The following is a 23,660-nucleotide window of genomic DNA, read 5'->3' on the forward strand; positions in this document are numbered from 1 at the left end:
GAGCAGGCAACTCCCCAGCTACCTTGGGCAGGGCCTCTGTTTTCATCTAAGCCCCACGCCTCAGCTGCAAATGCCCTTGGGTTGGAGGCCACCAACCCTCTGCCAGGGCCAAGGGGGCTTCTCTGTGGGATTAGGTCCATGCAGCTGCCCTGGCCCACAAAGCACTAGAAACCTCTCTGTGGCTGAGCCTCAGTTTCCTTGGCCGGACCTGGCGTTACAGTTCAGGATCTCTGCCGGCACCAGGGCTGCGGTGTTGGCCAGCAGGAGAGGGAGCCAGCTGCCCATGGCACAGGCCACAAGCAGCCGCCGGGGGCTTCTCTTTCTCCTGTCCTTGTGGTTCAGGAGCTCCGTGCGTCCCAGCTGCCCTGCGGGAACTGCGTGGGGTCCCTTCCTCATCGCCCCAGCACAGCGTGGGCGGCCGGCGCAGGGCAGAGGCCGAGAGGAGAGTTCCCAGCTTGTGGATATCCTGTTGCAAAGTATCTCACATCTGTCCAGCAGCACGTTCTGCAGAGGAGGCCTGGGCAGACTTAGGGGAGTGGGAACACATCTAAAAGTCGCGACGCTCTGACCCAGTTGGGGTGTTGTTGCCACCAATGGCAGGAGTTAGCCTGGTGCTGGGGTGCACGTGCCGTAAGTCTGCTGCATCCAGACACGTTTCCCTGGGGGGGGGTTGGGGCCTCCGCCCCGACAGAAGAGAGAGGGGCTGAGGACCAGGGTGCTGAAGAACTGATGGAGCGTCTAGTCTGTGCCGCGGTTCAGGCTGACATAAGCTTCCCACTCGACCCCTGGCTTTGCCAGCCCAACGCCTGCTGCTGAGTGGCACGGCCGTGAATTGCTGCCAGCAGCAGCCACTCGCACGGGGCACAGGGCCGAAGGAGACTCAGGAAGAAGAGGCCTTTGCAGAGAGCTGAAGGACTCCTCTGCAGTGGTCGGCACAGCGGGGGGGGGGGGGGGGGGAGGGAAACGCCTCCCCAGGGCCAGGCCTGGTTCATGACGAACCCAAGGACGGTTCCAAACCCGGCTGTCAAGAGAAAACAGGGGCCAAATTTCTACAGCACAAAACCAACCCCCTTGCCCCACCGCAAGCCCCTCCCCCCCTCTGAGGCCCCACCCCCTCCCCGACACTCATTCTCCCCACCTGCCCTCACTCACTCATTGTCACTGGGCTGGGGCAGGGAGTTGGGTGCAGGGTGGATGAGGGCCCCAGCTGGGACTCCGGGCTCTGGTGTGGGGCAGGGATGAGGGACTTGGGGGGGCAGGTGGGGGATCCGGGCTGGGACTGAGGGTTTGCGGGGCAGGCAGGGGGGATCCGGGCTGGGACTGAGGGCTTGGGGGGCAGGCAGGGGGGATCCGGGCTGGGACTGAGGGCTTGGGGGGGCAGGCGGGGGGGATCCGGGCTGGGACTGAGGGTTTGGGGGAGCAGGCAGGGGGGATCCGGGCTGGGACTGAGGGCTTGGGGGGGCAGGCGGGGGATCCGGGCTGGGACTGAGGGCTTTGGGGGGGGCAGGCAGGGGGGATCCGGGATGGGACTGAGGGCTTGGGGGAGCAGGCGGGGGGGATCCGGGGGGGGGGCTGGGACTCAGGGCTTGGGGGGCAGGCAGGGGATCCGGGCTGGGACTGAGGGTTTGGGGAGCAGGCGGGGGGGATCCGGGATGGGACTGAGGGCTTGGGGGGGCAGGCGGGGGGGGGGGGGGATCCGGGATGGGACTGAGGGCTTGGAGGGCAGGCAGGGGATCCGGGCTGGGACTGAGGGCTTGGGGGGCAGGCAGGGGATCCGGGCTGGGACTGAGGGCTTGGGGGGCAGGCAGGGGATCCGGGCTGGGACTGAGGGCTTGGGGGGCAGCAGGCGGGGGGGATCCGGTCTGGAACTGAGGGTTTGGGGGAGCAGGCGGGGGGGATCCGGGCTGGGACTGAGGGCTTGGGGGAGCAGGCGGGGGGGATCCGGGCTGGGACTGAGGGCTTGGGGGGCAGGCAGGGGATCCGGGCTGGGACTGAGGGTTTGGGGGAGCAGGCAGGGGATCCGGGCTGGGACTGAGGGTTTGGGGGGCAGCAGGCTGGGGGGCAGGGGGGAGGGGGATCCGGGCTGGGACTGAAGGTTTGGGGGGACAGGCGGGGGGGATCCGGGCTGGGACTGAGGGCTTGGGGGGCAGGTGGGGGGATCCGGTCTGGGACTGAGGGTTTGGGGGAGCAGGCAGGGGGGGGGGATCCGGGGGATCCGGGCTGGGACTGAGGGCTTGGGGGGCAGGGGATGGGGGGGATCCGGGCTGGGACTGAGGGCTTGGGGGGCAGGCAGGGGATCCGGGCTGGGACTGAGGGTTTGGGGGAGCAGGCGGGGGGGGTGGGGGGGATCCGGGCTGGGACTGAGGGCTTGGGGGGGCAGGCAGGGGGGATCCGGGCTGGGACTGAGGGTTTGGGGGGGGGGCAGGCGGGAGATCAGGGCTGGGACTGAGGCTTTGGGGGGCAGGGGGTGCTCTGGGCTAGGACCAAGGGGCTTGGGGGGTGGAAAGGAGAACGGGGCAGAGGGTTGGGGATCAGAAGGGGGTGAGGGCTCTAGCTGGGGTTTTGGAAGCAAGAATGTGCTCTGGGCTGGGGCCAAGAGTTTGGAGGATGCGAGAGGATCAGGGCTGGGATGGGGGATGGAGTAAGACTCTGGGCTGAGACTGAAGGGTTTGGAGGGCAGGAGGAGGAACAGGGCTGGGATGGGACTTGGGGGGCAGGGCTGTGGCAGGTGTGGGGGTGTCCTGGGTGCAGGCTCCAGGTGCACTCACCTCAAGCAGCTCCCTGAAGCAGCCGCATGCCCCCTCGTCGGCTCCGAGCAGGGACGCAGTCAGGCAGCTTGTGCTCCCCTGCAGCCCCACTGGCCGTGGGGCCGAGCCCACGTGTGGGGCAGTGGCGTGTGCGGAGCTGGGGGGGGGCATCCGCTGCTTCCTGGAGCCGTGTGGCGCCACGGCAGGCAGCGAGCTGCTCTGCCTTCATGCTGCCAGCCCGACTCTCATGACCCACGGCTGACAGGAGCCACGCGTGGACCCTGGTCCTGGCTGAGAACAGGCCCCTGGCGACCCAAGGAGATGCTGTCGGACTAAGCAGTACCACATCGGCAGGCGCCGAGAATATTCACGTATGTGGCCGGGTCCCTGGCGCAGGGCAGGCTGGTGGCTACTCCGTGGCCTGTCACAGCGTGCGGGAGTAACCCGGCCCTGCACCCGCAGCCGCAGCCAGGGTATGTCTACACTACCCTCCTAGTTCGAACTAGCGGGGTAATGTAGGCATACCGCACTTGCCAATGAAGCCCGGGATTTGAATTTCCCGGGCTTCATTAGCATAAGCGGGGCGCCGCCATTTTTAAATCCCCGCTGCTTCGAACCCCGTGCAGCGCGGCTACACGGGGCTCGAACTAGGTAGTTCGGACTAGGGTGCCTATTCCCAACTACCGGTACACCTCGTGGAACTGGGACTGCTCAGCATGGAAAAGACACGGCTTAGGGCACCAAAAGCAGAACAAGGCTCACAGTAAGAATTAGACACATTCCTGGAGGACAGGGGGATCTGGCAAGCACTGTCCTGCCTCAGACCTACAGCCGGGACAGCTGAGAACAGCCCCCGGTTCAGGACAGCAGGGGCAATGCTATGGCACTGAGCCAAAGCTGAACCTGGCCCACAAAGAGGTGAGGTGATTTTCTGGGGAGTCAGTGCCCTTTTCTGCCACTCGTCTTCTCCAGCTATGAGCTGGGACAATTGCACGTCTCATCTGGAAAGCGAGAAGCCGCATCGTGCCAGGCCCCCTCACTGAGCAAGTCTGCAACGTTCTACAGCCCAGGGGGATCCTGATGCAAGAAACAGCAGTGATCTGGTGTTAACGTTGAAAGTTAAAAACAAAATCACCTCACCTTTAGGCGGGGAGGGGGAATCTTTGTAGGGTCGGGGGCCACTGACCCACAGTAAAATCAGTTGGGGGCCGCTCACAAGTGTGACGCAAAACAAACCAACCAACCCCCAAAGCCCTGACTGACATGGCCCCCAACTGACAAGGAGAAAGACCCTCCCCACATTCCCCTCGCACGCCAAAGCCTGGGGGGCCCGGCCTGCTGGATTTTGAGGGCTCCAGCTCCATGGGAGGCAGTGGGGGGCTGGAGCGCCAGCACGGGCTCCCCAATGCTGGGGGGGGGGAGCCCCAAGCCTCAGGGACCAGATCCAGGCAGGCGGAGGCCACATCTGCCCCCTGGCATTAGGTTCCCCACCTCTGCCTTTAGGAATCCAGCCCCACCCCTATCTCTTCAGAGAGTGGTTGGGTCTCTCTCCACACAAAGGCACTACATCTCCAGACTTTCTGAGTGGAAGGTTCAATGAAAGGGAACAATGGCAAACGTCTTACCAAGGCCACCCAACAGCTGAGCCCGGGGTCCCAGCTCTGGCAATAGAGTGGGTCTACGAGAGCACACTGGGTATTCCCATAGGCCTCCAGCTCAGGCTGGCTGAGGCCTTCCTCCACCACCCCACACCTCTGGCCAGCAGAGAAAGGCACCACAGCCAGGGCTAAATCTGGTGGAACAAGAGCAGTGCAGGCCAAAGGGAAGGGACTAGAACAGGGAGCCAATGAGCAGAAGGAAAGGGGCAGGGGACTCGACTCTGGGTCTCCTTTACTCTTAGGAACTCAGGCGAGTCTCACCAGTCCCTCCGCCGACAGACTCACTTTTCCTTGCCCCATGCACGTGCATTTTCCGTAGTTCACCATCCCGCTCTGTTACCTCCTCCACCCACCGAACCAAGTCATGACTTCCCATCCTTGCCCCTCCACTCAGCCAAGAGGGCAGGGGGCTGGTGTGAGGCTGTGGGAGGAGTGACTCCCGTTGCAGACCTCTCTGTATCAATCATCCCAGGATCCTTTGGGAGAAGACCACGTACATCAGGAGCTTCCTTCTTCCCAACTTGGCTTCCTTCTCTGACCGTCTTTAACTGTAATTCCCGAGACACAGCAGAGGGTTTGTGGGCCGCTGGGCAGAGACCTGGGGCAAGAGGTGCTTCAGGTGACAGTCCATATGGGACCCCAGGGGTAAGTCTAGACTACACGCCTCTGCCGACAGAGGCATGTAAAGTAGGCTACCCGACATAGTCAATGAAGCAGGGATTTAAATATCTCCGGCTTCATTAAAATAAAAATGGCTGCCGTGCTGTGCCGGCTCAGCTGATCGTCGGCACAGCGCGCGAGTCAAGACGTGGATTGGTCGACAGGGGAAGCCTTTGTCAACTGCTCCCTTATGCCCTGTGGAACGAGGTTTACAGGAGCAGTCGACAAAGGCTTCCCTTGTCGACCGATCCACGTCTTGACTCGCGCGCTGTGCCGACGATCAGCTGAGCCGGCACAGCACGGCAGCCATTTTTATTTTAATGAAGCCGGAGATATTTAAATCCCTGCTTCATTGACTATATCGGGTAGCCTATTTTACATGCCTCTGTCGGCAGAGGCATGTAGTCTAGATATACCCCATGGCTGCGTCTACACTGGCATGATTTTGTGCAAATACTTTTAACGGAAGAGTTTTTCTGTTAAAAGTATTTGCACAAATACTCTGACGCTCCCACTCAGGGATAAGTCCTCTTGCGCAAGTGTTCTTGCGCAAGAGGCCAGTGTTTGCAGGTAACATCAATTTCTTGCGCAAGAAAGCCCGATGGCTAAAATGGCCATCAGAGCTTTCTTGCGCAAGAGAGCGTCTATACTGGCATGTGCCTTTGTGCTCCTGAGTGGGAGCGTCAGAGTATTTGCGCAAGAAGCACTGATTTTGTACATTACAACGTCAGTGTTCTTGCGCAAATACTCGCGGCCAGTGTAGACAGGCGGCAAGATTTTGTGCAAAATCACTTGCTTTTGCGCAAAATCTTGCCAATGTAGACACAGCCCATGAGTGCAGAGGGAGGGTATGCAGCAGACAGCTCCAGCTCACTGGTGGAGGGAGCCAGATCCCTCCCCCCGAAGGAGGGCAGCCAGAGCGGTCTCACTAGCCTGAGCCATGTAAGTGGCAACCAAGTGCCCGGGCCTTTGAAAGGGCTGGATCCGGTCATACAAGCTCAGACATGAAGGGGTCATGGTGGTCAAGGATGAGGATTACTTCTGTCTGATGAGCACTCAGCATGTTTAAATGCCTGTGGGACCCTGGGGAAGGAGCAGAACCAAAGAGAAGCAAAGTTTGTGCTGACCTCTAGGAGAGGGGCTGCCTGACTAGCATCCTCCAATGGGAAGAGGAGGTTACTCACCTCCTGTAACTGACTTTCTTCGAGATGAGTGTCCCTGGGGGTGCTACACAGTAGGTGACTATCAGCAATCTCTGTTTTGGAGGTAGGGACTTTGGATCGGGTAAGTCTGCTGTCTGCAGGACAGCTTTTGCTAGTCTAGTCTGTAGTAGCGGACCTGAAGCAAGCGAATAATGCTTTTCAAAGGTGTGATCCGAGGACCACGTTGCTGCTGCGCAAATGTCCTCCAGTGGACATTTTCTCATGTATGCCACCGAGGTTGCCACTGCTCTTGTAGAGTGAGCCTGGATTAAAGCAGATGGAGGTAATTAAGTGAATAACATGTGGTGATGCATGCCAATATCCAATGGGATAGTCTCTGTGATGATATTTTCTGCCCCATGGTATGGTTCGCAATGGAAATGAACAGCTGTGGAGAGGATCTGAATGGCTTTGTTCTGTCTATGTAGAAGGAGAGAGCTCTTCTGACATCTAGAGTGTGCATCTGTGCTTTGAAGGCGTTGGCATGAGGCTTTGAGAAAAACACAGGTAAGTGTATTGTCTGGTTGACGTGAAAGGCTGGATGGACCTTAGGTAAGAACTTGGGGTGCAGACACATGGACACTCTGAGAAAGATGGTAAAAGGTGGATCGGACATGAGCGCGGCCAGTTCACTTACTCTCCATCCTGAGGTAATTGCCACTAGGAAAGCCGTTTTCAGCTTTAAGTGGCGCAAGGAACATGTGGCCATAGGTTCAAAGGGCGGTTTTGTTAGTGTTGTTAATGCCAGATGGAGGTCCCATGGTTCTCGTGGGGGTGACATGTCAGGGTATAAGGTTTGTAGACCCTTCAGAAAGTGTTTGATTGTGGGGTGTGCAAATAAAGTGGTGTCATCCACTGGTGCATGGAATGTTGTTATTGCTGCTAAGTGTGCTCTAATCGAGACTAACGAGAGGTTAGACTGTTTTAGGTTCAATAAGTATTCCAGAATTACAGGGAGTGGGGTGATTTGCGGCGATATATTGCGCTCACTGGCTCAGTGTGTAAAACGGGTCCATTTACTGATGTATGTTTTCCTTGTTGCAGGAGCTCTGCTGTGCAGGAGGACCTCATGGACTTGTTGGGAACATTGGAGCTCTATGCTAGTGAACCACTGAGATGCCACGCTTTCAGATGGAGCATCGGGAGTTGAGGGTGAGGTGTCCTGATTTGTGGGTGATGAAGGATATGTGGGACTTGCGGTAGCGTGATTGGATGGCTTTGTGCCATCCTGACTAGCAGGGGAAACCAGGGTTGGCGTGGCCAACATGGCGCTAAAAGGATGATCTTTGCTTTGTCCTTCCATACCTTTATAATGACTCTGTTGAGGAGGGGAAATGGGGGGACTGCATAAAGCAGGGGTGCCGTGCATGTTAGAATCAAACTGTCCCTGAAGGACTGTTTCCCTGTACCCACTCTGGAGCAATACATCATGCATTTTCTGTTTGTTCTGGTGGCAAACAGAGCTACGTAGGGGCAACCCCATTGGTTGAATATTTTCATCAGGATTGTTTGGTCTAACTCCCATTCACGTTCCTGGGGAAAGGCTCAGTTTAGGCCATCTGCTGTCGTATTGAATGCCCCGGGCAGATGGCAAGCCGATACGCAGATATCTCGTGCTAATGCCCAGTTCCAGAGGGCTATGGCTTCTTTGCACAGAGGCTGCAATCGTGCTCCATCTTGGCAGTTTATATAGAACATGCATGCCATATTGTCTGTGTAAATGCGGACGTGTAGCCCTTTGATTTGAGGGAGCAATTTTTGGCATGCCAGGCGGATAGCTCTGAGTTCTACAACACTGATATGTAGAGCATGCTCTGCAGCAGACCGTTGGCCTTGAGCTGTTCTTCCTTCCATGTGAGCGCCCCGGCCCATGAGTATCGCGTCCGTGATGATGACTATTGTCGGTTCTGTGGATTGGAAGGGTATGCCTGTGCTTAGGTTGGACATTCTTGTCCACCACTTTAGAGATGCCTTGACTGAGCGTGGAAGTGTTAGTCTTTCGGTCATTGAATGAATGTGTGGTTTGTATTGGGGTCGGAGCCAACCCTGAAGACACCTCATAAAGAGTCAAGCGTTGGGCATCACTGGGTTGCAGGAAGCCATATGCCTCAGAAGTTGGAGGCAGTCGAGTACAGTGGCTGTAGGCACATCCTGGAGAGATAGTGCCAGGTGACTGATGCGAATGGATCTGTCGGCAGGGAGGGAGACTCTGGCTGCGACAGAGTTGAAGTGTGCCCCAATAAACTGGATGGATTGAGAGAGTGTGAACATTGATTTGGATTGATTCACGAGGAGTCTGAGAGAGGGAAAGCAGCGTAGGACATGTTAGTGTGATGGTGGCACTCCTGTCTGGACCTTGCTTTGACTAGGCGGTTGTCCAGGTAGGGATATATGGTGACCTCTTGTCTTCTGAGATGGGCAATGACTGCTCCTAACAGCTTGGAAAATACTCTCGCCCTGTAGAGAGTCTGAAGGGCAGGACCATATACTGAAAATGGTGTGGGCCTAAAGTGAAACGGAGAAAATGTCTGTGAGATGGTCTAATGGATATGTGGAAGTACACATCCTCTAAGTCGAAAGAGGAAAACCAGTTGCCCGTCTCCAGAGCTGGGATAATTGTGTTTAGGGTAACCGTTCTAAATCTCTGTTTCTGTATGTATCCAGGATGGGTCTCCATCTGCCAGTCCTCTTTTCTATGAGGAAATAATGGGACTAAAATCCTGTTTTGTGAAACTGTGGTGGAACCGGCTCTATGGCCCCTAGTTGTAGCAGGTGGTATCTCCTGTTGTAATATGACCTCGTTCAATGGGTCCCTAGAGAGGGACGGGGTAAGGGGATGGGGAGGGGGAAGGGAGAGAAAGGGGATGAGATGGTTTACAGAATCCATTTAGCTGAGGTAATTCATTCCCATTGATGTAGGAATGGGAGCAGACAAAAATGACGAAGTTTGGAAAGATTCTGGAGTTTTGGGGTGGGTGGTCTGGGTTTCGGTCTCTCGACTGTAATTTCAAATGTGCTTATTCGATTGTGATGGACGGTTGGAGGTGTTACTCTGGGACCGTCGCCTCTGCTGCCTATTTCGACCCTGCTGTTGGTAAGGGGGTATTCTTGTCTGTGATATTGGAATGGAGGTTGTGGGTACCTCGGTCTATGGTATGGTTGGTACCTATAATGTCTCACTCTTGTTGCGGGTGTTTGGATCCCTCGAGATCTGAGAATGGCTCTGGAGTCCTTCATGGATTGAAGGACTTCATTAGTCTTCATGGAGAAGATGTTTTCCCCTTTCAAGGACAAATCATCTACCGCTGGCTGAAGCTGTCGAGGAAACGCAGAGGAGTTCTACAAAAAGGCTTGCCTCATAGCTGTAGTTCTTGTGGCTGTGCCTGCTGCATCGAGAGCAGTTTGCAGCGCTATACGAGACATTGTCTGACCCTCAGAGACAATCGCTTTGAAATGTGATTTTTTACTTTCAGAGAGATCTTCAATAAATGTGTTCAGTCTCATGTAACTGTTGTAATCGTATTTATTGAGCAGGGCTGAATAATTTGCTGCCCTCACAGGTAGACACCTTTTTGCCAAACGAGTCTAATCTTTTATTCTCTTTCTCTGATGGGGTTGAGCGATTTTGCTGCTTATTTCTTTGTTATGCAGCATCCACCACCAGGGAGTTTGTCCGCCATAAAGTTTTTGCGGGTTGTAGGATGGCTGAATTAATAGGAAGAGCGATCTTTGCAGATGCACTTGCTTGTAGGATGTCAGTAAGCTCATGGGCAGTATCCTGTACTTCCTCTATGGGGATATTTAAATCTTGTGCAACTCTTTTAAATAGGTCTTGGAAGGAAGAGACATCCTCTGAGGAGTTAGAGGACAGAGGTAGAATTGCTCCCTCCATGTCTGATAATGATGTTGTTTGGGCCACATATTCCGCCATTCACCTTGGGGAATACACTCCTCCGAACGGATCTGTGAGGAGATTCAGTAAAGCATGAAGGAGGCTTATTGATATGCCTAGTTTTAAATGTTCTCTTTTTGTGCTGTTGTGGGTTCCACATTTGCCACTGTGGGGGGTACGCCATGGGCGGGGGCATCCACAAATAGGGAGCCCAGGGAGTCATTTGTGCTCTGAGGAGCTCTGGCTGCATGTGACTGTGTGACACCGTTGACCCTTCCAAATAAGGGGACAGTTGCAGGGAAAAGGTAGCCAACTCCTCTCCCTCGTCTACTGACAGTGGGGAAGGTGGATCTGATTCACCAGAAAGCAGTGAATGAAGGTATCTGTCTTCGCTCAAAATAAGGGAGTGAAGGCTTGAAGCAATCTGTAAATGTGTGTTGAGGGGCGTTTGTGGCGAGGAGCTGCGCTAGCTGAGAGGAGTCCACCTGTTTGTACAGAGCTGAGAGGGAGAGCTGTCGTACCTAGTAATTGAGAAGGAGGGGCTATACTAATGGGCGCTCTATCCCTTCTCTAGGTGCCGTCGTGAGAGGCTGAGGTACTGGTGGAGCTGCCACGATGATCAGCGGTACCGGGGTAGTGAGGCAGGCACGGAGTGGCCTGATGCCCCTTTCAGGGCAGCGTTTGCAGCACTTCTTGGCTTATTACGCTTTTCACCCAAAGTACCTGGGCGGTCAAACGTGCTCGGGCGGTTCTTATCTGAGTGGGCTGACTTTTTTACCTCAGAGTGCCTCTTTATGGGTTGCTGAGGTAACGAGCTTGCCCTTCTTTCGGAGGGCTTAGGCTTATCCTGGTTGGAGATATTACTCTGCCTGGAGCCCAGGTCAGAGCCTGTCGCTTGCTGTTCTCTGAGAGGAGCATTTTGAGTTTGTGCTCCTTATCTTTGCGCAACCTTGCTTTAACCTTGGCACAGTGGGGGCAAACTCTCTGAGCGTGAGAGTTCCCCAGGCACTTGAGGCAGGTGTCATGCCCGGCAGGGGCAGACATCATGTCCTTGCAGAGCGCGCAGCGTTTGAAGCTGGGTGAGCTCATGCCGGCATATGGCTGTGGCAGCGGTTCAAGACCCGTGCCACTTTTTTTTTTACTAACTCTATACTAAACCTAACTAACAATAACAGTAACTGTACGAGAGCACTAACTATTAATAATAAACTAACTAACTAATTTTCCACAAGTTTGTTCTGAGGGGAGGAGAGCACTGCCAAGTTCTGACCGCAGCCGGGGACGGTAGAAAGGAACGCAAGGGCGGAGGGGCTGCGCGTGCGCATAGCTACCGGGGGAGGCCCGTGCACTCGGCGTGCCCCCTGATGCACTGCTAGGCAACACTCCGTCCAGAGGCGCCAGGACGCTCAACACCTACCATAGAGCACCCCCAGGGACGCCTCTCGAAGAAGAAGCACGTCCTCCATTGATCCTGTGGCCCAGGCTGGGGTCACCCTTCATTGCACATGCTCTAAAACTGGCCCCCCTCAGGAAGATGCCACCCCCCCCACATTCCCAAGGGGGTTCCCCTCTCTTCACAGCTTGGCTCCAGTCCTTTCCTCTGCCTTCTTTTAGGGCTGTCATTTGGACCAATAGGTTTGCAAGCACCAGCCGTGCCCCACTCCTAGCCACAAACCCCTCCCTGCTGGTGTCCATGACTGGAGAACAGGCTTGCCCATTGGCTCTGCTCAGGCGTTTTGCAATGCACGGGGCAGTGCGCCCCATCACTCAGCTAACGGGCCTGCTTAGCCTGGCCTGGCCAGCCCACCCGTCCATCCCAGGGCTGCACAAGAATGGTCGCTGCCTTCAGATCCAGGTCCAAGGCTTCGGAGGCCGCTGTGAGCTGCACCAGTGACACCCAGCGGCCATTAGGCGCATTTCTCCCCTGCGTCAGGCCAGATTTCAATAGTCGCTCTTTCTGGGCAGAGGAGGCAAAATCTGGCTGCACAGGTGGGAGAGTGGATCTGAGTCAGAGCTAGACATTGTTACGGTTCAACCGAAGAACAAGCATCCTTCCCAGAGATGGGCTGCATTTCGCTGAGAGGCAGAGAAAACGGCATCACAATAGCTTCTTCCAGCGACACGTCACAAATCACAGTCACAAGTTCAAACTCCTCCAGCCCTGGCGAACACGGTACAGTGCCAACGCTTGGGGGCAGGGAGTGTCTGTTTGTGGGGTTTGTCCGCGACGGTGAGGACTGCGCAGCACCCCCAGATCACACAGCACATCAATACAGTGCAGAAATCTCGGTGCTCCCCTGACCAAACAGCACTGTCCCAGGCGTGCTGTGCTTGCCAGCAGGGTGCTGTGTAACCGTAGCTTTTGAATTTCCTGATTCCTATGCGTTGGAGTTCCCAGCCTTACCAGTACTGCACTGACGCTGTCTGCACGTTATCTTTGCTCATCAGTAGCATTTCTGAGGGAGGTTTTCAGCTCAGCCAGATGAAGGGTACTTTGGCGAAGTGCATTCCAGCAAGCGCATGACCCAGGGACAGGACCACAGCAGAAGTGTGCCCTACAAACGCCGTTTCTGCCAGAAGTCTCCCAGTCAGGCTCCTGCCTGCCTAACTCTGCTGGAAATACAGAGCCATGAAGTCCCCCGCTCCAGCTTTTGGTGTGAGGGTGCAGTGTGGCGCACAGCATGACCCGTGTTATAGCAGAGCAGGGTCTGTAGTGTCCTTGCGTGCTGGGGGCAGCCCGTGCACAGCACCCTGCTGCTTGAGCCAGGGGCCAGCACCCTCTGTGAAATCCCCCTGCCTCTCTCAGCAGGAGATGAGGTTTTAAGAGAGATTTTCTGCAGATTCTTGGGGCTCCCGTGGCCAGGAGCGGGGAGCATGGCCAAGAGCAGGGAGCATGGCCCTCCTCTCTCATGCTGGGCAGGGGCAGGAGCAGTGCCCTGTGAAAACCAGAAGCAGTTTGCATGTTCCCCAAGGAGCGTGCGGCAGTAGCGGGGCCTGGGCTGCCCTCCAGTGGCAAACTGCAGGAGACACGCTCGAGCTGCTTAAAAGGGCTCAGGCAGGAGGGAGCATTTTATTCAGCACCACCAAGGAGAGGGCAGGAAGGTCCCTGCCCCTGACAGGCCAGGCTCTGATGCAGGGGGAGCCCGCCAGTTCGTTGGCTTTTGTGTCCAGAGCACAGAGCCCTGCTAGGGCCCCGCTGAGAGCTGCAAGGCATGCTGGGTAAATGAGAACACCCCCCCTCCCTGCACCTCTCCAGACAGCCTTTCCAGTGTGTGTGTGTGTGTGTGGGGGGGGGGGGGGGGTTCTCTGGGGCCTTCGGGCAGCCAGCACCACGCCTCACCGCTCACTCCCACTGGCTGGGGGCTGCTTGGAGCTACGTGGGCTTCAGTGCCACAAGCTTTTGTTACGGCTTTGTATCTTCTTAACTGAGCTGCAGCAAAAGCGCGTTTGCTAGCCGGGCGCTGATGGGCCCGCACGGACTCTGCTGCGTGCCTGAGTCTCAGTCCCTCGTGCGCCCGCTGAGGTGGCTTTGGGCTCTGCTGTCCCTGTCCATCCTGAGCCGCTGGGCACACACTGCTAAGTCCCCTCAGGCGTCCCTCTTTAAGCTGTTCGAGGGAGAGGTGTTTGGATCAGCTCCTCTGCGCGTCCCCAGCTGCACACGGAGTCCCTGCTGTGGCAGGAGCTCTGACTTAACTCACAGAAAATGGAGGCTGAAGATAACCAGGGCTTGGTTCGCAATGAGCGAGGTGCGGGGCTCCAGCAGCTTTTTACTTTCACAACTGACGCTGCAGCCCAAAGGTGCCGGGGCTACGAACTGCCATGCACCAGCACGAGTCACGCGTGGCCAATAACATGAATTCACATTCACAGGTGATCAACCAGACTGACTTGATCTAGGACCTTTCTTCTGGTTCGAATGAGCTCAGCCCTTTCCCTAGTTCTTGGGTTTCTCCGTAGGGCCCTGCTGCCAGTCTAAACAGAAACCATCTGCCCAGTCCACACTGGGGGGTTCCCCGACTCCCTTGTTCTGAGATTCCCCAGCCCAGTTCTGGATAACTGGCCAAACCAACTCTAGCCATGATACTCCTGGACATGCCAAAGACCGGCAGAGGTGCTAGGAGCTCAGGGGCATGTTTGGCTTGACAGAAACAGACTGTGGAGGGTTTTGAACTCAGCAAAAGTAATGTAACTGATGCATTTCTTTACAATTCATCTACCTAAACTGAACATTGCACCACATCTTCCCCTTGGGGGCGTCTGGCTGTGCTACTACCGGGCTCTGGCTAACGCAGGAGCACTGTGTGTTGTACATAAACCGTGACCGTAGGAAAAGGAAAGAACAATGATGTTTCATCAAGCAGCCTGAGACTGACATACTTGACATGGTCCTTCGATACTTCCTCCCCATGAGGCCTCCATCTAAAGCCCAGGGAAATCAATGGGAGTCTTGTCCTGGCCCTCAGAGGGCTTTGGGAGAAGGCACCTCTGAAAGAGGAGTTGGGGAATAAAAAGGGCAGAACAAGATGGATCATCACTCCCTAGGTGGGACGTAGAGGCCATGAGAAAACAGACGATGACATTTGTTAATACTCTTTATTAACCCTAGTGCTTGAGTTTATCAGATATTTAGAGTTCCTTTCACAGGTGACTGATCTCACTGAAGCGACAAAGTAAAGGCCCTGACAGAAGAGCGTGTTTTTTCTATTGTGTTAGGCCAGTAGAAACATTTATTATGGACACTTGGTGAAGGCAATTTGGATTCTCAGTGGAGCTGGAAGAGTTGCCAAGGTGAAAATCATTTTTCCCTGAACACAAACAAAGCAAATCCTAACCCCCAAACTGACACACAGCCACTTCAGTATCTCTGGAAACTCATCTCCAAGCAAATATTAATTGCAAACTGAATGGGAAAATAAAACTAAAATAATTCTTGAAATGAGCCTGACACTCAGAGGATCCCGAAGCCCCAAAGCAACGTACAGGCAGTCCCTGGGTTACGTACAAGATAGGGACTGTAGGTTTGTTCTTAAGTTGAATCTGTATGTAAGTCGGAACTGGCGTCCAGATTCAGCCACTGCTGAAACTGACCAGCGCTGACTACAGGAAGCCCGAGGCAGAGTTGCTCTGCCCCGGGCTTCATGGAATCAGCCGCTGATCAGTTTCAACAGGCTGAATCTGGACGCCAGTTTCGACTTACATACAGATTCAACTTAAGAACCCCAAGTCAGCTGCTGCTGAAACTGATCAGCGGCTGATTCCAGGAAGCCCGGAGCAGAGCAACTGTGCCTCAGGCTTCCTGTAGTCAGTGCTGGTCAGTTTCAGCAGCGGCTGACTTGGGGACGCCTGGGGCAGAGCAGCTGGGGTGCTGCTGGGTTGCTCCAGTAGCACCGCTCCTCGCTCCTCGGCACTACTGGACCAACCCAGCAGCACCCAAGCTGCTCTGCCCCAGGTGTCCTGATTCAGCCGCTGCTGAAACTGACCAGCAGTGGCTGAATCAGGACGCCTGGGGCAGAGCAGCTGGGTGCTGCCGGGTTGGTCCAGTAGCGCCCAAAGCGGCACTGCGGGAACAACCGTCAGCGCCCCAGCTGCTCTACCACAGGCGTCCAGAGAAAAGCCTGGTCTGCTGGAGGGGGGCCATTCTGTTTTAATGATGTTTTTATTTTGCTCAATAACTCTTGGGGTCCTTTTTTTTTTTTTGCTCAACAACTTTGGTCTTCTCCCCTTTTCCCCCCCTCAACAGAATCCCCCCCCCCGTGTTCTTTTTGGGGGGGGAAGGTGTTCAATATTTTTGAATAAGCCATCTTGCAACCCTAGCTCTGTGCTAGAATCATTGTAGAAGGTGAACACTGCCGTGAACCCTCTGGAGTCCCTACAAATCTGGAACACAGGAAAAGCAGCACAGGAGCAGTAAGATAGAAATTTCTCTTCCCTATGGGGACTAATGCAAGAAACAAAATTCTCTCCACTGCTCAGCAGTTGTACATAACCAATATTGTGCATCAGTAAAGAAACTCAGCATCTGATGTGATGTTTTGAGCTGCGTGGGATTCGAGACTTGGGACCCTGCACTCCAGCTGTGAGTCCTGGACCCAACATTATATTTGAGAACTGGCCCCCAGTGATTCTGGCCATAGAAGAATTGGAGGGAGGGGATCATTCCAAGGAAAATAACAGCAGATTCCCTGAGGAAGAGGGGCCACTGGTGAGTTAGTGACTCAATTAGCTAACACTCAGGTATCCACGACAGCAGCATAAAAGGCAGGATTTGCACCAAAAGGGAGACGAGATTTTAGAGATTTTAGGTCCTCTCCAGGAGGCAGGGGAAGAGGCAGCCTGCCTGGGCGGAGAGCAGGTGCAGCGAGGAATGTTGGCTCTTCTCCAGCTCAGACAATGGGAACAATGTACCTTCTGAGATGTGAAAGCCACAAAATCTGTGCTGGAAAAAACAAAAATCAGGGACACGGATGGCAGCGGACAGGAGGGAGGAACTTCTCCCCACCTGCAATAGGAAGACGGGCCGCAGGAGGATTTCAATGTTATTCGTGTCCATTAGGAGCCCTTGGGATGATGCTCCCTGGTGGAGCTCCTGGAAAGGCCGGGCCGGGGGGCTGGGGACCATGTCGTGGGAAAGGGTCCTAGTGCTGCCACGGGGGCAGGAGAAAGCGCAAAAGACCAGGATTGGTCCTGCTGCCTGTGCAGGAGTAGCTGGGCGGCACTTAGGGTTTGTCTGCAACGTAAGCTCAGGCTCAAGCCTACCTGTCCTTCCATCTATGCCCGAGCTGCGGCTTGGCCAGGCCCATAAGACTCACAGCGGGGGTCAAACTGGGACCCAGGTTCAAGCTTGTTTGCTTTGCTGTGTAAATGCAGCCCCACCAGGCTCATGCTCTGGGAGACAACCTCACGGGGAGCCTTTATCTGTCCTCTGGACTATCAAGTCCCCCCACTGCACTGAGATCAAAGGGCTAGCGAGGCCGGATTTCAGATGGGCACAAGGAAGTCTGGAATATGGCTTGGGGGACTCCTGCCTGCATAACGTGGAGCCCCAGGCTGACTCGGAGTTCAACAATTTCTCACCTGGGCTTGCAAAGGGGGGGAGGAGGGAGATGCTCCAGCCCTCGGTTAGCAAACCGGGGGTCTGCAAACTCCAGCCCTACTAACCGGGGCTTGGGCTGCAGTGCAGATACACCTACAGGGCCTGGCGGCGGTGCTGACTAGTGCTCATGCTGGGTTTATTACTGACACACTTTCTTGCGTGTGTCCTGCTCCCACAGGGCCCAACATGATCGATTGCTTTGTCCTTGTGCTCACCTCCGGAGAGAGCAGAACATGGGGATGGATGGATGGATGGAGGGAAGGAAGGCAGAAGATTCCTCTGTGGAGAAAACCTGGGGAAGAAGGAGATGCTCACCCTAGACAAGGTCTGCTCATTGGTCATGCTCAGACCGGAGTCCCACTTCTGCCTCCAGGCACTGGGAGGAGCAGCTCCCTGAAAACGGTAATTGGAGCAATGGATTCGGCAGCCAGCGTAAACCCTCTGACAGGCTCTGGCCTGAACCCGGCGGCAGAGCCCGCTCCCTGGGGAATGCCAAGCGGAGCCAGCCAGCAAAGGCAGCGGGCACACGCTGCACGGAACAGTTCCAGCTTTGTGGGCAGCTGCTGAACAAGTCAAGGAGAATGAGCCTCCTTTCCACAGGCCAAGGCCTGATCTGGCCCATTGGGGAGCCCAGGCGGGGAGGGACAGAACCCCTGGTAAATCCCCCGGGCAGAAGAGAACAGTCTGGTCACTTTGGTCAAGACCTGAATGGCTCCGTGGCTCAGTTCTGGGCTAAAGGAGCCAAAGGCGAAGAGACTGGAGCGAAAGGGGAAGGGCAGTGCAGAGCCAGGAAGAAAAGAGGAGGCCTGAGACCAAAGGACAGGAAGGAAACGAAGCCTGAGCCAGCTCCCAGAGAGCCTCGTGGACAAGGAAGAGTAACTCGCCCAGCAGGCCCAGAGTTTCTGGCAGGCTCCCTGCCTATGGCTACTGGTCACTGGGCTCTGCAGGATGAATCAATGTTCACGCAGCTGAGGCAGGTGCGCAGTCAGGTAGGTGGGTCTCACTGCGCCAGGTAGCAGTGCTGACTCAGCGCGATACGTCCCTCTGGCCTCTGGCTCCTGCCTGCCCTGAGCACGGCCTCTCCACGCTGCCCTGCGCAATGCAGGCTCCATTCCCCTGCAAAGTGCCTTGCTGTCTAGTCTGGTGAAACCCACTGGCAGGGGGAGCAGGGGGAGCAGGGGAAGGGACTCCCCGGGGAAATGACAGCTGCCAGGCCAGCCCCACAAGTGGCAGCTAAAAGTCTGTTATGGTTTGGGGGTGTGGGAAGGAAACACTTCCCCGGGCAGCAGAGCTATTTACCTCTGAGAATCCAAAGGCCGGATGCTTTTCATTTCGTTATCGGCACTGATTTTCAGAGGGGCTTCGTTGCTCTGCGGCATGTGACTGCGTTTGTACAGCATTAAACCAAGAAATAATCAGTCTGTTTTGAAAAAATACCACAGGGCCTTCCACATCAGCGTATCATGCTGTGATAAAGAAACCCACCTCCAGACACAAACTGGACGGATTTCCAGGCTCTTGCTGGGGACCAGTGGATGGGAAATTGCTACTAACAGTACCTGGTGGATCATCAATAACCAATTGCCTATCAGTTTATCACAGAAGCAGAGCTAGTCCAGACCCCACTGAGTGAAGTGTGGCGTCAGGCCTCAACAAACCTCCATCTCCTCTTTCAGGCTATGTCTACACTACAGAGTTTTACTGAAAAACTCGTGGCGCGTCCACACCTCAAGTGCATTTTTGCGCAAAAAAATCAAAAGAACAGAGGGTTTTTCCGGCAGAGGTTTTCCTCATTCTACGAGGAAGAACACCTTTTTGTGAAAGAGCTCTTGCACAAAAAGGTGTGTGTGGACGGGGAAGGGGTTTTTTGTGCAATAAGAGGAAAGAGGAAAAAGCACAGGTGCCCTGGTGGTCATTGTGTTAATAGCAACCAGAGCCTACTTTCGAGAGCACGTCCACGCGGTCTGGAGGCTCTCTTTCGCAAAAGTGCATCGTTTCCGGGAAAAGTTTCTTGTGCAAGACGCATGCAGTCTAGATGTAGCCTCAGAAAGCCACGACCTCCCTAGCAACATCTGTGATGTGCGGGCCAACTCACGTCTGAGTGCCTGATCACGTGTGTGCTCTGCGTGTAAGCCGCACACGGAGCCTGCAGCCGGACGCTTCTCTGGCTGGACAGGGCTGGGTGAGGCAGAAATGCGACTGACTGGAATGCGACAGCTCCCCCACGAAGCCGTCTGCTTACCACTGACGGGGCGCTCGCCGTCTGTGATCCTAGAGCGCCCCTGTGTGGGGGACACTGCCCGTTCCGCTGCGCCCCTTCTCCCGGGCAGGTGTGAGGGGAAGGCGTTCGGAAAGTTACCTGGTCCCCAGCCCCTTAGCAGCTTTGACTTATCAGGAGGCCCGTTCAGACAGCTTGGTGCACTTCACCTCCCCCCCCCTCCTGCCGCCGTGTGCCTTCCTGCCTGCTCACAAACCCCCACCAAGCCCTGCCAGCGGTTTCAGACCACAGGAGTGTCCATGCAAGCACTCGACGGACGGCTCGCCAGCGAGCTCTGACCAGTTAGAGCAGAGCTGCCTTTTCTTGGGCCGCTGCCTCTACCCTGACGAGCCAGAGCCTGGGCCTGGGCCTGGCTGTTCACTATCATGGGCTTCAGCCAGCAGCAGGGTTTCATGCACTGCTGGCATTTCCAGCCCTTGGGGCACATGCCTGCACCCAGGGGAGGTGCGGGCCCAGCCAAGCAGGGGACCTAAGGAGCTCCTGGCCAGATGTGTAGCTGGTGGCAGCGTTCAGAGCGCTACAGATGTAAGCGCCAGGCTCACCGTGCAGCAGGCCCAACTTCTCTGCACGAGTTGGCAGCCCTGGGCAGGCAGCACATGGGAGACACGTTGCTTTCTGTGGAACACGCGTGTCTGGCCTGACGCTTGGCGTGTGAGGAGAGAAGCCGGGTCAGGCCAGGGGCTGCTTCCCCCAAATGACCTCACATGCGCGTGGGTCTCAGAGGAGACATTTAAAAGCCGTGGCAGAGCTCACAGGCGGGGTCCCGGAGCCCGTCCGAGCTAAGGGATGGGGAAAGTCTAGCCGCTTACCTCGGGGTAAGACCACTCTGGGGAGTAATCTGTCACCATGAACAAGCGCCCGCTCTGCTGCAGCATCCCCAGGGTGCCTTGTGCTGCGGCTGCGGAGACCACCTCAGCCACGTGCATGTAGGCCATGGTGCCGGCTCCGCTCTCGGCGCTGGCGAGCTGCATGCTGGCGTGCTGCGGGCTGCAGCACGGGATGCACATCTCGGCCTGGGTATAGGGCGCTCTGCTGCCATCTTCAGGCTGAGAGAGCCCAGCACTGTCACCGGACACCAGCTGGTGCCCGTAGATGGTGTTACTCCCGCCTTCCACTGAGATGAAATCGTTGATAAGATCTGAAAACTGGTTGCTGAAGGAGATGTCAAAGTGGTCCAAATTCAGCTCCATGTTGGAGGAGGGATGGGCCACTGGGTAGAGTCCTTGTACCATATTTCCTTGGAGAATAGGGAGATTATTCCCATTCCTGAGACCCCCGTTGGCCTCAGGCTGCATGTAGTGCTCTGTGCTACAGGCCTGAAGATCCCCTGATTTCAGAAGATTTTCATTCCCCTCTGCCTGCTGGGAGGTCTCCATGGGAACTTCAGCTTCTGCAGTCATAGCCTGGAAGTTTGCTTGGAACTGCATGAGCTGGAGAGAGGAGGTGGACTCTATTCTAGTTTCCACTGTGCCATTGCAATTCGAGGTTGTTTGGGAAGAGGACTCCGTTTTCACATTGGGGATTCCTAAAGTGTTCACAAAAGAGCCACTTGTGTCGTTCAAGTTGTTGTGGGTGTTTTGTTCAAGAGGGAGAGGTTTGCTGGCATCCTGCAGAAAGAAGCTAGGGGAAGGGGTTTGGTGAACATGAGGACTCTGGACTGTCTGGTTGAACGTGGAAGAATAGTCCTTGTTGGAGTCAATGGCACTAAAGTCCATTTGCTCCAAGGTGGTACTTGGGCTCAGGCCGCCTCCAGAGGGAAGCAGCCCTGAACCTGTCGTGAGAGTGAGAGAACTGGATGCAGAAGTGGAGGAAAACGCTTCTTTGGACATCTGCTGTTCAAAAGAAGTGTCCTCAGTTTTAATCTCTTTAGTTAGGGCTGCACTGAAATTGAACCCACGTTCTGTTGTGGGTGACTGTCTTATGTTGGTGCTAATGCTGTCTCCTTTCAGGCCTCCTCCACCATAAGTCTGTCCCTGCTTGGGATTATTAAGAAAACAGTCCGGGTCAAAATTCATGGTGGTTTCTGGAATTTTTCTGCTACCATCCAGAGTTGTAGAGAGCACCAGCTCGTCGGAGACATTGGGGGGCAACATGGACAAGCTCTCTGAGCTGCCTGGTGTGGGAAAAGCAAACTTGTGGCCATCTGAACTCACAGCCAGAACCAGTCCTTGTGCGGCGGCGTCTGAGGAGAGGAGGTGTTGGTTTGGGCCAGAGGTGGGCGACATGGTGTACACGGCTTCGCTGGTCACTTCGGACATAAACACCGTGGCACTTTGCGACAAACTTCCCATCACCGAGGCAACGGCCATGCTGGAAACACCAGTGACTGCTGGGCTGTCAGCCATGTCAGGGTCACTATTTAATCCACTGCTGATGGACACAGGAGAATTCTGGGTCGTGTCAGGAACTTCCACCTGATTGGTGGAAGAGACCTCAGTACTGTTTTGATGGAGCAACACAGGCTTTGCCACTTTGCCATTCCTCTTCTCCCGGCTGGCGGTCTTGCCGTGGCTGTGCTCGTTCTTCCCTTCAGAGACATCATTATTTTGTACCTCTGAGTGAGTGCTGTACCCACCTGTCCTTGGCTCGACCTTTGGGGATATGATGCGGTGTTTGGCACTGTTACACTTGTGATGCACACTGCTACCTGCCCCTGTTCCAAAACACAAACAACACGTGTCAGTAAGTCACTGCCCAGGATGCTCAGCTCACTGCGCCAGTTCCCTATTGTGGCATGGGATGACTACACTTGGTGAGAGAGAGAGACTGTGTGAAGGGGAGCATGTGTGAGACACAGGTGTTACAGGACGTTCATTTCTCCTCAGTGTCAGACCGACAGCCTTGCGAGCCGAACTTCCTTCTGCACCCAGCGAACAGAGACGCGACATGCAACAACAGCAGGGGGCACTGCCTCTCCCTCAAAACCACCCCCCACCCACTGCCACCTTTGCCCGGGACCTGATGGCATCCCCTCCAGACCTGAGGGCAGAGCTGCGGTTCTCTGCCCACTCTCTGGGTTCTTCAGTCTGTGCCCCAAGCTCTGTTGGGATGGGCCCCTCTTACTGCCAGCCGTGGTGATGGACTGGTGTGATGTGTGCCCCGCCCCATTGGGAGCTAGGCAGAGATCCCTGCCCTCCCTCCAGCGCAGACGACTCCTGCCCCGTTCAACAGGCCAGCTGCCATGCGGCTTGGTGTCTGCCCAAGCAGACTGATTCCGAACGATGCTCTAGAGCTGAAAGGCCCCATCCCACGTCTGGGCTCCAAATCATGGGCTCTGCCTCTCTGACAAAGCAGACCCCAGGCCAGATTTTGTGGTGAAAAGACATTCACAGAAAGAATCATTGACTCCAGCCAGCTTAATTTTGCAGCTCCCGGAAAGAAGCGACACTCACCCCGTGGGAGGCAAATAAAGGCATGCCTTCGTAGTACTGTGCCCAATTACAGGTGGTGGCCAAATGATTAAAGAGAAATTAGAGCAGAGAAAACTTTCCCCTCCCAGAAGAACTGCAGTGTGTAGCTCTTGTGTCACTTGCATTCAGTTCATGGGCTGACAGCTCAAACATTTTGGTGTTTAAAGGTTTTGTACATTGGTGATTAGTCCCAGAGAGGATGAAAAGCCAGTGAAGAAAGGTCACTAGAAAGCAATTCTGGATAGGAAGTTCGCCCCATCATGCCAGGGTGAGTGTCGCTTCTTTCCGGGAGCTGCAAAATTAAGCTGGCTGGAGTCAATGATTCTTTCTGTGAATGTCTTTTCACCACAAAATCTGGCACTGGGGCTGCTTTGTCTGAGAAGCAGAGCCCATGAATTTTTGATATTTCTTCTCCTAATTGATTCAGTTTTCCCAGAAAGAGGGAAGAACCTTAATTATTGCACAGTATAATGACCTAATGGGTAAAGAAACCTTCTCCTCCTAGCTAATGGCTACAATTACAACTGCCTTCTTCTGGGGACCATAAAGTGGCTGTGGCTGCTATAATTTACTAACTCTCTTTGTTCCTTGCCCTTGAAGGGGAGCTTCTCTATTATTTGTGCAGGATCTGAAGCAGGTCACTGAAAGTAGCTCAGAACAAATCTTCGGAAGCTAAATGCAATAGTAAATCTCTCCGTTCTTCGAGGAACAGAGCTGAAC

At 55.2% G+C, this 23,660-nt stretch overlaps 1 protein-coding gene across 6 annotated transcripts in view; it reads right to left on the bottom strand.

Annotated features, from left to right (window-relative positions):
- Positions 1 to 23,660, bottom strand: part of CAMTA1 (calmodulin binding transcription activator 1) — a 982,645-nt gene that overhangs the window by 115,272 nt on the left and 843,713 nt on the right. For all 6 annotated transcript variants that reach the window (XM_089773035.1, XM_089773028.1, XM_089773030.1 and 3 more), the window contains exon 8: positions 20,340 to 22,183. In XM_089773035.1, the coding sequence (XP_089629161.1) occupies positions 20,340 to 22,183 (1,844 nt within the window). The remainder of the gene's footprint in view (positions 1 to 20,339; positions 22,184 to 23,660) is intronic.

This window comes from Pelodiscus sinensis, chromosome 24 (genome assembly GCF_052426305.1).
Source record: "Pelodiscus sinensis isolate ZL-2025 chromosome 24, ASM5242630v1, whole genome shotgun sequence".
NCBI lineage: Eukaryota > Metazoa > Chordata > Testudines > Trionychidae > Pelodiscus > Pelodiscus sinensis.